Raw genomic sequence first — 16,879 nt, forward strand, 5'->3', positions numbered from 1 at the left:
TCTATTTAATCTATCATCCAGCTGTTTTTTCTTATACTCTGCCTTTGTTTCTGTTTCTTTTTATAATGTTCTCTGTTTTTCACAGCCTACAGCAAATTTTCTGTGCTTCCATTTCCCTGTTCTATTCCTCCTATTTTTTTCACATTTTTTCCATTTTTCCTCACTGCATGGATAGTATAGCACATTTTTCAAGTCCAAAGTTCATTCTGATATTGCTGCTGAACAGCTGAACTGTGTTGAATATTGATTCAAGTTCAGTGGGGCTTTTCGCATACAGTGTTAAGTCATCCATGTATAGTACATGGTTTATCTTGCCATGTTGGCTTCAGATTTGGTATCCCAGTTTTGTGTTTCATAGGATTATTGTCAGTGGAATTAATGTAATGGTGAACAGTAGTAGCAAAAATGAGTCCCCTTGGAAGATTCCTCATCTAATATTGACTTCACTAATGTTCTCCCCATTTGCTATTAGAACTGTTTTCCATTTTTGCATATTCCATTTTTGCTGATTCCAAAGTTTTCCAGACAGGCGTTAATCCAGTTGTGGGGTAATGAGTCAAATGCCTTCTTGTAATCTATCCACGCCATATTTAAATTCGTTCTCTTCATTTTTGCATTTTTAGTACCATTTTGTCAATGAGCAGCTGATCTTTTGTTCCACTTGATTTTTTTATAATTTCCTTTTTGTTCTACCGGGTACAAACTGTTTTCCATCAGATGATTGAATATTGAATTTGCCAGTATTCTTAGTAAAAAGTCTGAACGTTGTTGGCAGACAAATGATTGGGCGGTAGTTGCTTGGTTCTGTGCTCGTTTCTGGATCTTTCATTATCGAGTATGTTTCACCATCTAGCTATTCTTTGCTTGTTGCATTTTGAAGCATTTCATCAAATTGAGTGGTCATGCGGTGATGGAGACTGGTTAGGTGTTTTAGCCAGTATCCATGCAGTTCGTCCAGGCCAGATGCACTCCAGTTCTTGATCTTTTTTACTTGTTTTGCAACCATATCGGTTATTACGATATTCTCCATTTTGTTTCATGTTGCTTGTTTTTGAATCTTTGATCCAAGAGGCAGTTTTATCGTGTTCTACTGGGTTTTCCCACAGTTGTTTACAAAAGTTCAAAGTTTTTTTTTCTTTTTTTTTTTTTAAACAAGTTTTATTTTCAAGACAAACAATACATAAATACACATAAACACAAAATATAAAAGCATAAAAAATCTCTTTTCTGAAAGTTGCTTAGTCCCGGGTTAAAACTCTTGGTACAGACATAAGTTCAGTTTCATATTCATTTTACATACCATTTCATATCTTATTAACATTTTCAATTTTCTATATAACTTCTCCTCTCCTTTAAATTTTCTCAATTTTTTTTTCCTCCTCTCAATTCATATCCTAATATTTATTATTCTTTGTCTGTTCTATTCCAGCCAATCATTTATTTTTCTTCTTTAAAAAAAGAAGAAATACTTCTCCTGTACACTATATGGAGTATGATGCCTTCATCTTTTTCCCTTATATTTATAGTACCTAATGTAAAATACACAACATACATTGGGATTCTGTCTGGTACATTCTAAAATTATACTATATTATCAAAAATAATACAAATCTATTCATTAATATTGATATTCATTCATATCTTAGACATTTAACTCATTACTTTTCAATTAAATCACATACTTTTATGAGAGCCCTATTTTCCATAATTATCCCCCCCCCCACATCACATATTATAGCTCAATATTTCATTGAAATGTTCCTCCTTCTTCTACTTCAAATCTCATTTCACAAATTTTTTTGCTAGTATACCATGTTCTAATCATTAATTTTAACAATCATTTATATCTTAAATATTTTATCCATTTCAATTGAATATTATGCCTTTGTGGGAACACTTATGCTTTCCACGATTATTACCCCCCACATCACAATCTTGAATCATATTTCATTACAGTACTCTCTTTTTCTTAACAAAAATTTCACTTATTTATGTTAAATATTTTATCACATTTTAAGCTACATATTATTTCTAATTTTCTATAATTACTTCTAAATACAGATATAAAAATGCAATCTTATGTACCTTTCCAGAATCCCATTAATAAGATCTATCCATTATCTCTGAAAAACTTTTGCTTCTTAATATCCTGCTCCCCACCATTAGAGCTTCTCATCCCTTCCTTTCTCCCTTGCTTCTTCTTCTCCTTGTCCTCTTTAACCCCTTGTCTCTCCACCTCCCTTTTATTCTGCTTTCCCCCTTTCTGTTGTTTCTTAACATAATGTCCCTTTTTCACCTTATTCTCTTTTTGGGCTGTTTTTTCAGATCTTAAAGACCTCTTTTCCTTTTTCTCTTGCTTTTTCCCGTCTCCAATCAAAATCCTTTTTTCATCAAAGATTGCTTCTTCTTCTTCTTTGTCCCCATCATCCTCATTCTGCTTCGCATAAATATAAACCGCCATTTCTAAGTATTGAAAAATAGTGCCAAGTCCATCTTCCCCTCCTTGTTTTTCTCTTTCATATTTTTGATATATGAGTTCCAATCCATCCACAGGTGATGCCATTGTGTAGAGAAAAGGTTTTTCCAAACAACCACCCAGATGATTCAATCAGAAATAATTTCCAAAGGTTCCAAAATCACCAAACAATCCAAACAGACTGTTTCTTTTAAATACCTTCTTCTTCTTCACTTTTTCTTTCTGAGGTTAAAGTAATCACAAATCCTTTTCAAATATATTTTTTGGAAGTTTTTAAACTCTTTGCAATTCTAGGCAATCTTCTCCTTATTTTCAAATTTTGCTCAGATTTTTTTTTTCACTCTCCCTTCCCACTCAGAGCCAAAAAGATTTTTTTCCCCGCTGTCACTTTAGGAAGGAGAGTAGAACAAAAAAAAAAAAAAAAACTTTCCCCTTTAGGGTATTCGCAGCTTGTGGCTCTCACAAGGAACAATATATCCTTAACAGCTTTCAAGGTTCCAAATCACTTTCTCCCGTCTTGTCCCGGTTAAAAGCACCTTTCACTTTCTCCAGCTTTCTCCCTCCTGCACTTGCTTACCCGGCTGCAGCTTTCTTCGTGGCGGCCATTACTGACCGCCGTTCCTCCGCCTCGGGAAAAGGGAGTTTAGCCGGCTGGGGAGGGGTTTGCGGCACCCCAAACCCCTTGCCGGATCCCCTATCTTCAGCTGCCTCTACGGAGCAGCTATATCCCCCAGATCCAAATGGATCGGGGGAACCTTGGCGGCGAACGCAGCAGGGATCGCGCGGTCGCAAATCCCTGCCGCCGCCGAAGGCTAGCAAACCGGAAGTCAAAAGTTCAAAGTTTTTTCTTTACATTGATGAACATTAATTTGGACTCATCAAGTGATAGAAGAAGAGATGTTGGTTTCTTCTGAACTGGGCATTTTCATGATATTGCTTTATTCGTCCTTCGTATCTTTTGATTTTCATTATTATTATAAAGTTTTATTAATTAAGCATGAAACTCAGTCAACTGAACATTTAAAAATGTATCACAAATATCACTGATTGGCTCTGATGGTTGATATGGGTTTGCTGCCAGCACCCTAGGTATCAACCAAGTATCTTCTTAATTATTAGTAGTATTAGTATTAGTATTATTAGTATTTTATTATTGGAATATAGCATTAGGAGCAAAACAGTAAAAATTATTCTGAGGTGAGAAGTTTCTCTTTTAAGGTTATGTTCAAGTGAAGCTCAAATCTCATACTTTCATCTGGAACTCCTGACTCAGCAGAGGGTGAGGAATGTCTCCTGCTAAATCTACGATAATGATCTATTCAGACCACATGCCTCCCACCTCTGGCTCTGCCTGCTGTTTGGACAGATAATCAACTTACCTGTGCTGTGCGGGTTGCAGCTAGTGCTGGACATCATTGGCCCCTGCGCATTCACTGCCTCCTGTGCTGGCCACATCCATCCCCCTTCACTAGGACATATTTTTGGGGTAAGGCTTATATTAGGCACACACTTAAAAATCAGGGTAGGGCTTATTTTCGGGAAAACATGGTACATGGTACATGTCTATGAGAATACAAAAAAAAATCTAAGGGGAGAGGAAACTATACTGCAGAGATAGTTTTTATTTCCATGAATAAATATACGTTAAATATACATACAGTAGCATTCTGCTCAGTGCTGAGCCAATTATTAACACAAAGCTCACAAGCAAAACAAGACCTCAACAGCATCTTTCCACACAACAGGTATCAAGAGGCTTACTTTCTTCAATACTGGATTTAGCATAAAGCCGATAATAATGTTATTCTACATGTATTCTTCTAACCCCTTTTTTAAAGCTGCCCAGCAGGAAAACACCCCTCAATTCATAGTCGAAATCTCGCAAGTAGTAATAGACTTCTTTTTTGTCTGCTATGAATATTCCCATTCAGCTTTAATTGACTCTGGATTGTAAAATTTGAGGATATAGACAAAAACATTTTTCTATTTTCTTTCTCCATAAATATAACTGTAAAGAGTTTAGCACATCTCTTTATATAGCACCTTCCCTAACACCGAAAAATCCCCTTAAATATATTGAACGTTGTAGCCACTAAATATTTGATCACCCTTTTCTGTGCCACTGAATCTATGGAATATCAAAAAAATTTAAGAAAAACCTTATTACAAATGTATCAGATATGTCTCTGGACATTTTTTTCCTACATTGTAACTCCCAGCAATGAGGTATTGGTAACAACCAGTTCCCAGATTTTAAATTGGCCAACTACCTGAGCAAGAGCAATGTTTCAAACTTTAGAAGAGCTTGCTTTGGCCCATTTTAACATTCTCTTCTGACAGTAGCATGGGAAGGGAAACCAAGAAAACCTCTTTGCTAAATAATAATGTTCTTCAATGCATGTGTGATAGGAACTCCAGCTCATGTTTCATTATATTGCCAGTTTTACAGAGATCCTTTAAAACTGATTTTCCCCCCCTCCTTTTTACATTTCCAGGGGAGTCTGATTTTTATTTTACTTGCATTGCTTATTAACAATATTCAGTGTCCTTAAATGTTCCTAAATGTTATTAACCATGTGTAAATTCCATCATATATGAACTAGTTAGCTTTTACTTTGAGGCAGGGGGTTAGACTAAAAGTGCAATAACAGTTATGTATCTATCTATTTGATGCTTGCCTGACAGAACAAACTCTTTTTAGCTGCCAAACTGTCATTTATATGGTTCTGAGGGAGATCAACTTTCACCCTATCTATGCAATCTGGGGCTAAAATCAGAAACACACATAAAGGTCTAATCATCATCAGAATCATCTTTCCCCAAAAAAGGATTGCAGCTAACGCCAGTATCTTGAAAAGGTAACATTGTCATTTTTCATATTTTAGCTTTGAAAACAATTTAAGGCATGTTAAATTTTTCAACTTTCAATTTCCAAACATTAGAGATGCTCAAAAGTTATGACATGCCTTGGGGATTATAAAGATAGTTTGGGTTTAATATAATTTAGATGTGCTTGGTAAATACTGTAACTAAGTATCATAATCTTTTAACATTTTGTTTGTTTCATAATATTATATCCATGTTGCAGCTTTTGAGAACCAAACCTCCTTACAGGACAAACTTTATTCAGAATTAAGTATGAACCCCACTAGGTAGTCCTTACAATCAACTCCACAATAAGAGTTCATTTTTTATTGCAATTTATTTATTTATTTATTCCTTTATTCGTTCATTCATTTATGGCGATATAATAGAACCTTGCAACTTACGTTATGCTGCACAGTCCTACCCTGTTTTATATTCCAGTGAATTGGGGAGGGATCTGCTTGAGCCACCAGAACACCATCTTGTTTTTCAGAACTTAAAAAACATTTCAGTTCCTTTGCTCAGTAATAATTTTGCATCCAGGTGATTTTCCTTACTCCCTACAGTAATGGACACTTACTCCCTACAGTTACTCCCAGCAGTCTAAGGCAGGGGTGTCAACTCAATTTCTTTCAGGGCTGCATCAGCATTGTGGCTGCCCTTGGGGAGGGGGCATGGCCGGCTGGTCACTGCCCAATGAGTGGGTGTGGCCAGGTTGGGCTTGGCCAGCTCGACATTGCTCGCCTTGGGGCCAGGCACTGTGGGGCATCGGGCAGGGTTGCGGGAGGTAGAAAGGTCTCCAGCAGAAGGGGGAGGGAGAACGCCAGGTCCTGACCTACCAGAGGAACAAAGACGGACAGAGGGGTTGCCGTGAGGCAGTCCAGCTGGTCGCCATCATCACGATGCTGCAACCCCTGTACACTCTGCCCCACCATTAAACCTCATTCTTCAGCAAGCCTGCTGCCTGCCCTCTACCCGCCCACTCGCGAAGGCCGCAGCAAATGGGAAAGGCAAGGAGCCCCCATCCCCAAGAGGTAGCTGCAAGTCCGCAGCCCATGCAGCGCAATTGGGTCCAACCCTCGCGACTGCCGGGCTGATGCTCCAAGCGGCAGGCAGAGGCACCCGATCAGGCCTGCCAGGTGCCAGGCTGCCACACAGCCTGCCAGATGCACAGCTTCCTGCTCTGTCCCAGCCACAGTGGCCATGAGCAAAGGCAGAGTGTGGAGTTGCAATGAGGCAACCCAGCCAGTCACTGCCATGCTGTAGCCCCTATGCGCTTGTCCCCCTCCCTCAAACCTCATCCTCCAGCAAGCCAGCCACCTGGCCCCCGTGCGATTGGAAGGGTGGGGAGCAGGCTTGCTGGAGGACGAGGTTTGAGAGTGGGGGCCGAGTGCACAAGATCTGCCAAGTATCTGAATTTTGATTACATGACAGGTTCGTAAGTATGAAAAAGTCATAAGTCATTTTTTTCAGTTCCATTGTAACTTTGGTCACTAGCTGAACTGTTGTAAGTCGAGGACTACCTGCATATATTGCCATTCTGGCCTGAGACTAGGCTGTTGAGGTCCTGATCTGTCAAACTCAAGGTCCATGGGCTGCTTAGAACTGGGCCAGGAGGCTGGCCTGCGGTGCCTCTGCCAGTGAAAACAGAGCTCGGGGGGGGGCGTGCACAGGCCCCGGCACCCTCCTTTTGGCCGTGATGGCGTCCTGCAGCTCTCTGCCAGAGAAAATGGAGCTCAGGGGAGGGAGCCACTCAGTTTTCGCTTGCAGAGGGCTGCAGGAGGTCGTGACAGCTGAAAATGGGGCACAGGGGCAGTGCGCAGCCCCCCCCCCCCAGCCCTGTTTTTGCTGGCAGAAGGTTACAGGAGGCCATCACGGTCAAAAACGGGTCTCGAGGATACAAGCACAGCCCTCCTGGCTCCACTTTCACTAGCAAGTGGAGGGCTATCAAAACAAACTAAAAACAAAACAAAAGGAGAAAAGTTCCCCCTTTTGCATGTGAACTTGTAAGAAGGGACAGGAAAGGAGAAAGGGGAAAAAAAGAAAAAGGAAAGATGGGAAGCGAGCAAGGAAGAAAAAATAAGGAAGGAGGTGTAGGAAGAAGAAAGGAGAATGAAGAGGGAAAAAGAAGGAGTGAGTGAGTGAGGAAGGAAGGAAGGAAGGAAGGAAGGAAGGAAGGAAGGAAGGAAGGAAGGAAGGAAGGAAGGAAGGAAGGAAGGAAGGAAGGAAGGAAGGAAGGAAGGAAGGAAGGAAGGAAGGAAGGAAGATTATAATGAGAGGGAGCGAGGATCTCAGGGAAGTCCTGTCTTAGCACTTGGCTACCACAGGTGCTCCCAACATCATAGACATGCTCAACCTGGCCATGCCTACTCAGCCCTCAGAGGTCAAACACAGCCCTGATGTGGCCCTCAATAAAATCGAATCTGACACCCCTGGTCTAGGACTACTTATACGAATGCCTGCACATAACCTTGCTATGTACGAGAATGTTACTACTCCCATCCATCCTCTCAAGTCAGTTGTGGGAGGACGTCTTCACATTCTTCCTATGAATTATACGACTTCAATCACCAAACCCTACACAAAACCATTCACTGGAATCACTTTTCAAATTTTGTCTGCACCCACAAATGATAACAATGTTCTTGCTACAATTTCCACTTACAGCCTAAGGCCTTTGTCAATTGCCAATTTCAAGCCACCACCAGGACCTCAGCTAAACTACCCTTTGCGTGCGGGGGGATCCTCTTTCTGGAACACTGCAGGTCTATTAGTTGTCTGAGATATACCAATCTAATAGCTCCCACCTCCCTATGGTAGGATAATATCAATATGAATTCTAAAGAACCAGACAGTGAGATGATGATATCTTCCATATGCAGATCAGCAGTGGTGGGATTCAAATTTTTAACAACCAGTTCTGTGGGTGTGGCTTAGGTGGTGGGTGTGGCTTGGTGGTCATGTGACTGGGTGGAGATGGCTTGGTGGTCATGTTATTGTCTGGGTGTGGCCAACTCAATATCACTCACATCGAGGCATGCATCTCCTCGCCTGGCCTCTCATGACTGTGGGGATGCTGCAACAGTCGTAAGTGTGAAAAATGTCACTTTTTCAGTGCCACTGTAACTTTGAATGGTCACTCCACACAAGCAAAGTTACCAGCAAAGGAGAAAAAAAAACTCTAGAGAAGTTCCTGAGACAGGAAGTCTAGTCCTGCCAAAAATTTAATAAGGGTTAATGGAGAGACAAGATTCTATAAGCAACACCAGTATGTTTCCTTCCTGCCAGTCATTTATTCTAACAACCGGTTCTCCAAACTGCTTAGAATGTTAACAACCGGTTCTAGCGAATAGGTGCGAACTGGTAGAATCCCACCCCTGAGATCATGTTGCAGCTCCAAGATAAATGCCACAACTAGTGTGCAATCCCCAATAAGTTGAGCTTTCCATTATTTGAGTCAGATCCTTAGTCACCATGGTGCATGTGAACTCCTGAGTTGCCTATGATTCAATGTCACCCAGGGGATATTAAAATCCCAAGGGCTAAGAAACCCCTGGGGATTCCACCACCAACCTAGCAACAGAATCTAGCAACTCAGGCAAGAATATTGCTGCAAAGCAGAGAGGCCAATATAGCAATAACAAACCCAATTGCTTCCTAAAATCATCTTCAACCAGAGACTCCTCCAACTAGCTGCAGATCAGAACGTATGAAAGACATCAAGCTTCCCGGAAAACAACTACCACATCTTCCCGTAACTGTGATAACTGATGCCAGACTCCAAATCCAGATGGGCGTATCTCTAAGAGGGGGATACCCATGCTGTATGCTCACCCAGGTCTCAGTTATACGTGCCAAGTCAGCTGCCTCATCCATAATTAAGTCATGGATGGAGAAGGTCTTTACATACCAGTCTGGAATTCAGAAGCAGCTGCTGGAGTCCAGGGCAACCAAGGATCCAATGACCTGCCTTCCAGGATGTATGTTGAGGTCTGGAAACACTGGTCCTGTTGCCCCTTCGACTAATCTATCCTCAGCCTCCCACCATATTGCCCTCCTTGGTCACAACAACGATGGAACTACTTTCCCACTTCCTTTCGCAGTTTTTTTCTGCCCATCTCAATGCCCACCTAGAACTGGGTAACACACTTCATATTCAAATCTAATGCCCCTCAGCACCAATATCCACAAACTGTCTCTTCCTCTAGTATTCAGCAATCTGGGGGAAGGCCTACTGAAGTGGGTCACCAGCACCTGCTCATCACACTTCACCAAAATCCCATCTATCCCTATCCCCAGTCACCTAGCAAAATCAGGCCAAAAAGACTATAGTTGAACCTGGGCTACTGAAATAACAGTTGGAAGGTAAAGCATTCCAACCTAACAGCAGCAGCTAACAATGTCCAGGAAAGAACACACCAGTCTGTCACATAGGAAAGAAAGTGGGCATTCACTGTTGCCTCAAAAGGAAAGACAGAATCAATAGACTGAAACTGCAGGGAAGTAGATTCAAGTTAGATAGGAACTTCCTGACCATATAAGCTGTCAGCATGTGGAACAAGTGCTACTTAAAGTGGCGAGTTCTACTTTGTTTAGAGCTCTTCAAACAGAAGCTGAATGGTCATCTGTCAAAGATGATCTAATACAGGGGTGTCAAACATGATTTCATTGAGAGCCGCATCAGAGTTGTGTTTGACCTCGGAGGGCCAGCGGGGGCATGGCCAGTGTAGCGTGGCCAAAGTGGGCATGGCCAGCTCGACATCACTCATGCTGGGGGCACCTGTGGTGGCCAAGTGCTAAGGCAGGACTTCCCTGAGACCCTCCCTCACTCATAATCTTCTTCCTTCCTTCCTTCTTTTCTTCCTTCCCTCCCTCCCTCCTTGTTCCTTCTCCTTTCTTCTTCCTCCCCCTCTTTTCCTTATTTTTCCTTCCTTGTTCTCTTCCCATCTTCCCTTCTTTTTTTGTCCTTCCTCTTTCCCCTTCTCCTTTCCTGTCTCTTCTTGCATGCTCAAATGCAAAAGGGGAAACATTTCTCCTTTTTTTGTTTGCTTGTTTTGCTAGTCCTCTGCCAGTGGAAATGGAGAGGGCTGCAGGAGGCCATTGCAGCCGAATATGGGGCACAGGGGGTTGCGTGTGCCCCCCCCCAGGCCTGGTTTCGCTGGCAGAGGCACCATGGGCCGGGCCTTTGCTGTTTTCAGGTCAGCCCCGTCGGCCAGATCTAAGCACCCTGCGGGCCAGATTCAGCCCACAGGCCTTGAGTTTGACACCCTTGATCTAATACATCCTGCAATGAATGTGAAGTTGAAGAAAGATAAGGTTTAAGATTCCTTACAACTTTATGGTTCTACAAACAAAAATATAGATCAAGATTCAACCAAGACAAATGCAAATTTCTTCACTCAGGAAAAAGAAATGAAAGGTTTTCTTGGGGGAGACCTGGCTTGGCAACAATATTTTTGAATAACATTTGGGAATAACAGCCTTGAGAACAGAGGAATAAATACCCTTCATGTATCTGGACAATTTCATCAGAAGACACTCAAAACTTGGTCCATACCATTCCAGATTAATACATTTTAATTAAAGGAAGTCAAATACCGGCAGAATGTTAGGGAAAATATTATAACAATATTATAATAAGGGCAGTTCAATGATGAATTTAATTAACTGCAGAGATGACAAGCTCTTCTTCACTGACTGTGTTTTAACAAGGAACAGAGACAATTCTGGGAATTTTTTCATTTGGAATTCACCAAAAAGCATGAGGCTGAATTCGCTGGCCAAAGTTACCTATCCAGCTATACGTATATATGTAATTTTCTTTTAGAATGTTAAATTTAAGGATTCTTACTCAAAAATAACCAAATATATATTAATAAATCAACCAAACCTTAAATAACCAAATATCCAAACCCTTATTTTTTAAAAAAATTGTGCCAGGTTTTGGTTTTTTAAAAATTAACTTCTGGGCAATTCTGAAACTTCACTACCTCGGCATATGTAAAATGAGATACAGAAATTCATGTACTCAAATAAAAACGCAACTTAAGTGCTATTTGGTGTTTGTATACCAATAGCATTCAAGTTAGATATAAAGCAAGAACAGAAAAGTTTTTAAAATATCCAATTAAAATGGCATATAAAATTGCAAATACCTAATATATTAGCTATTTATAATATGATTTGATATGTACGTTTCAAGTATTGCACAACTTCAGCCACTGTGCTTTGTAAACCATAGTTTAGAACTCAAAGCACTAAATAACTCAACCAAATCTACCAATTATTATTCAACAGACCACAGTGAAAAAAAAAACTTACTATCATAAAATAGTAATTGAAAGCTTGTTGTAAAATTAATTTATTCAAATTATCCTATTAATTTAGTTTCCCTAAGCAACCATATTCAGCTTTTGGGAGGGGGGGTAGAAACGTAAACTTTATGACTAAAATAAAACCATTAAATGTCTTTTTTTTCCTTTTTTTTCTTTATTGTCCATCTATCAGCTCATTAAAAATACCTTATATTTCAGCACAAGATTTCTGTTTTGCACCAGACTATATTTGAAATATTGGGATGTCAATGCACATAATATGCTCTTTGGAGAAAAATCAATCAGAAAGGAATGAAAGAGATGGACAGAGGTTATTCTTAAGAATTGGTTTTATCTCTTTACCTTAAATCTCTTGTCTTGCAGAACTTTTTTAATGGCAACCAGCTCTCCTGAATCACAGAGTTTGGCTTGATAAACAACACCAAAAGATCCATTCCCGATCACTTTAGTGTCTGTATAACTAACTTCTTGAGGCCTATCTGGACCTTGTCCGGGAGTTGCTACTACTGTAGTCACTTTGCTGCCATCTTTGTCTCCTGGAACAAGAAAAAGATGAGATACTGTTAAATCTATGCTGGAGGGAAAAAAATTCCAAGGCATAATTTAATATATTGGTCATATGAATGACATAATATATTGGACATATCAATGATACCATAGTCATTGGCCTCATTCGAGATGGTGATGAATCTGCAATCAACAGGAGGTTGACCTGGCCCTGTGGTGCAGTCAAACAATCTGGAGCTGAACACTCTTAAATGTAGCTATGATAATGGACTTTAGGAGGAACCCTCCTATTCTACTACCTTTTACAATATTAGACAGCACAGTATCAACAGTAGAGACCTTCACATTTCTGGGTTCTATAATCTCCCAGGACATAAAATGGACAGCTAACATTAGAACCATCATTAAAAAGGCACAACGAGGGATTTTCTTCCTGCATCAACTCAGTAAGCTCAGACTGCCCCAAGGAATTGCTGACATACAGTTCTATGTAGGAATTATTGAGTCTGTCATTTGTACTTCTATAACTGCCTGGTTTGGTACAGCAGCCGAAAAGGAAGGTACAAACTTCAACCAACAGTTAGGACTGCAGAAAAAGCAACATCAACCAGACTGCCTTCCATTGAGGATCTATATAGCTCATGAGCCAGAAAGAGGGCTAAGGAAATATCTATAGACCCTACATATCCTGGATATCCTGTTTCAACTCCTCCCCTCAGGATGCTGCTATAGGGCATTGCATGCCAAAACAACTAGACACAAAGATAGTCTTTTCACCCAGGCCATCACTCTACTAAACACTTAGTTCCCACAGCGCTATCTTATGCCTAATGTAGTAGGACTGTGTTACTATTATCCTTTTCATCTTTCCTATTATCTTTTCCTATTGGTATCTTACGATTATCATTTTGTTGTTTGTATATACACTGACAACTTATGCAAAGGAGACAAATTCTTTGTGTGTCCAATCACACTTGGCCAATAAAAGAATATTCTAAATAATAGTTATGAGAATCATCTTTTTAATGTCTAAACCAGTGGTATGATGACCTGGGGCATTGCACAAAGGCAATACAGTCAAATAGGCGTCCCTTTTTTAGCTCCAACTTTGCCCCCAATGTCCTGCTTACCTTCTTGTCTGGAGAAGAACTCTCCCAGGAACAGCCTGTGGCTGCAGAGATTCAAGTCCAAAACGTTGTTAACAAAAGTTTTAACTATAAGTCCAATCAAGGCAAGATGAGGTAATTAATCCGGCAGGGCAAGAGAAGGAATTCCAGGCAATAAATCAACCTGGTGGGAGGATTCCAGGAACGCAAATAACCAGTCAACACAAGATAAACTCAGGTTTGTTCCCAGCAGACACCACACTCAGCTTGCATCTCTTTTAAACTCTCTTCCCAGGTGTGCCTAATGAAGGGAATCAGGGCCCTTTCCTCCCCCGTAAGCTACACAACCCACGTTGCTCTCTTCTCCATTCCTCCCTACGTGCCCTAAGATGAAGAGGGGGTGGGCATGGGTCTTCCTCTGAATTCCCTCTCCCTTGTTCTACCCCTGCCCAGGCAGACTTTGCCTTTCCCCAGTTTCCTCCACAGCCACCGGAGCCACTCCCGCTTCCTGCCAGCTGTTTGTCTTCCTCCTCAGATTCAGACTCCAATGGGCCTGACAAGGAGTGTCAAACACAAGACCTGTGGGAAGGATACAGGGTACTTAAATCCGGCCCGCGGGGCAAGCCTGAAAATATCAAAGGAATGCCTCACAGTGCCTCTGGCAGGTAAAACGGGCCCTCGAAGAAATCCAGTTTGACACCCCTGGTCTAAACTATAAAAGGATAATTTTTAACCTTAGACACAAAAGGCATGCCCTCCAAAGTCCGCCAATTAAATTTTTCCTCAGACCAATAGATTTAGATGACCTGCATTAACTGATCACTGTTCTTGCCACTGTTCAAAAGTAGAAAATCTAACATTTTAACCTTATTAGCCACTGATTGCCAACTAACAGAAAACCAGATTGTTAGTTTCCCATAGTAATTCACAGTTGATGTCTAAATTTTACACTCCCAGTATAAAACTTAGTTTCTCATAAAAAGAGGGAAAGTATAATTCATAAGTAATGCAGATTGTGGCTCATTTATTCATTTACAAAGTTTATGTGGCCGCTTATTTTATGCATAGTTCTAGGCAGCTCATACCAATTGTCCAGAAAAACAAAAAAATATAATACTTTATTGTCATTGTATGCATATACACAGTATACACGTACAACGAAATTCATATAACACGCAGTGACCAGACCTAACACGCACACACACAATCCCCAAACACACTCCCAGCTGCCAAAATTCCCTGCCCCCTAAAAACACATAAGCATCCACACAACATACCAAGTAATACTGTCCAACAGCTCACTGATGGTGGTCCTTTTCATTGTTAAGTGCAATTATAGCTCTGGGATAAAAGCTGTTCAGAAAATGTGTGGTCTGAGTTTTAACTGTTCTGTATCTTCTGCCAGAAGGCAACAGTTCACAAAGATTATAAGCAGGATGGGAAGAGTCTCTGAGAATGTTGTGCAACTTCCTTAATCAGAGAGATGCGAAGATGTCATCCAGGGCTGGTAGATGGAGCCCGATGATATTCTGGGCAATTTTAATGATTCTCTGTAGAGCTTTTTTGTCCGCTACAGAGCTGCTCCCATACCATGCAAGAAGGCCGTTATGTCAGGACACTCTCGATGGTGCTGCGATAGTAGGACAGAAGTAGATGCCGAGATAGATTTATGTTCCTGAGCATCCTCAGGAAGTACAGCCCCTTCTTGTGCCTTCTTCACAAGCATGTTAGCATTCATAGTCCATGAGAGGTCCTCCGAGATATAAATGCCCAGAAATTTAAAACTACCAACCCTCTCCACCTCCTTGCCATTTATGTACAATGGTAAATATACATCTCTCTTCCTCCTGAAGTCAATCATAAGTTCTTTAGGTTTTTTGGTGTTAAGTGTAAGATTATTTTCTTTACACCACAGTATCAGCCCTTGTACTTTCTATAAGCAGAGGATGATTAAGGCATGAGCGCCGGAGCAAGGCCTGGACATAGGAAAATCAGCACACAACAAAAATGTGTGCTTGTCACTGTACCTTCATCTGACTCTTACAACAAACTGTATTTCCCAGCAACAAACCATAATTAGAAATCATAATTTGGTCTCTAAATATAGGAAGCAACAATGATTGATAAGCAGAATGTCTTCAAAGGCTGATTTACTTGTGTCATTTTTTTTCTACCAAATTAGGCTTTCCTGCTGCTATCTGCTTGGCAACAGGGAAGAATTCCCCACCCTATTAATTCCTGATCAGAACAACTCTTATGGTAGAGTATCTAGTCTGTAGTTGTTTCAATAGCAGAAAGCTGTTGACCAATGAAGCTGCAGAAGGCACTTGCGGATTTGGCAATCTGAACTTACTTAACGACCATTAATTCAGCAACTATTCAAGGTTATGGTGATCGTATGAATGATAGTTGTGCACAGTCTCCCAAATTATACTTCACATGATGCAAATTCAGACGCTTGGCAAATAGCCCTGTGCTTGCAACTGGAGAGGAGCTTTAACTCTTCACACCCACCTATCTCCTTCTTCTCTGCCCTTTTTGCCACCCTGCACTCTGCTGCCTCGGCTGTCCTGCCCTCGGCTGCTCCCAACTGCCTTTGCTCTCATCACTGCTGAAGAAACACTCCCAGCTTGGCCCTTCATGGAGCAGCTGCCTTCCTTGCAAGAACTTGGGAGGAAGGCAAAGCCAATGGAGTGTGGGGCAACTAAAGGGGTAAAAATACGAGGGTGGAAGGGAATTAGTGGGAGGAGGAGCTAAAGAGGTGGTGAACATATGGAAAGCCAGGAGTTTTCTTTGGGAAGAAGGCCTTGCATGGCCAGTAGCTGCCTCACAAAGGACCATATCAGGCAAGCATCTTCAGCAGAAGGAGCAGGAAAATTGCAAAAGTCATCTGGGATGGCAGAGAGCAGAAGCCTTGGAATAGAGGGCAGTGAGGATGCCCCCCAGACTGCAGAATATCTTGCTGCTGGGCTGGGATGGCTGTAGCTTAATGCCATGCTGTTGGGGATGGCTAGGATAGCTTCAATTTTTCACCACACTGCTGTGAGAGTCTATGCTTGCCTCCACCCACTGCTGAAACCTACAGGCCAGTTCTCCAGGAGCACATCCAACGTTTTCTGTCCAGAACATGCCAGAAGCACTTCCGCAGAATCGGTCTGCAGGCTTTAGCATGTTGGAAGCTATTGGCCTTTTACGAGTCTTTGCAGGAGGAAGGCTGGGCTCAGAGCAAGCAGAAGGCCTGCAGATAGATTCTGTCAGGACTGGCTTGCCTCTATCCCTCACTCAAACCCACTGACCGACTCCCCAGAAGCACTTCCAACATGAGATACATTGCACGTGCTAGAAGTGCTCCTCAGAGAACTAGTCTGTGGGCTGAAAGTTGCTGGTCCTTAAAAAGACTTTATCAGAAAAGGGCAGCGAGCTGTCTACTGTGTGAGGCATGCAGTCTAAGCATGCATAGGGGAATGTATGGTGGGCTGAGATTGCTGAAATAGGGCAGGCACATCGGGAATCTGATGTGGTGGCAGTGGCTGAAGAGGTGGAAGAAGACAGCAAAGATAAAGGGCTGGCTGGCAGAAATAGTCAGGGGT

At 41.5% G+C, this 16,879-nt stretch overlaps 1 protein-coding gene across 14 annotated transcripts in view; it reads right to left on the bottom strand.

Annotated features, from left to right (window-relative positions):
* Positions 1 to 16,879, bottom strand: part of GSK3B (glycogen synthase kinase 3 beta) — a 145,554-nt gene that overhangs the window by 112,751 nt on the left and 15,924 nt on the right. For 12 of the 14 annotated variants that reach the window (XM_087957219.1, XM_087957227.1, XM_087957215.1 and 9 more), the window contains one exon: positions 12,019 to 12,212. The exons of 1 other annotated variant lie outside the window; for it this stretch is intronic. In XM_087957219.1, the coding sequence (XP_087813345.1) occupies positions 12,019 to 12,212 (194 nt within the window). Of the gene's footprint in view, positions 1 to 12,018; positions 12,213 to 16,879 lie in introns of those variants that run through there. One more of the 14 variants, XM_087957225.1, reaches the window with a different exon arrangement.

The sequence above is a fragment of the Notechis scutatus genome, chromosome 2 (assembly GCF_049901735.1).
Source record: "Notechis scutatus isolate UNSWTSFEM ecotype Mainland chromosome 2, rNotScu1.2, whole genome shotgun sequence".
NCBI classification, from domain to species: domain Eukaryota; kingdom Metazoa; phylum Chordata; class Lepidosauria; order Squamata; family Elapidae; genus Notechis; species Notechis scutatus.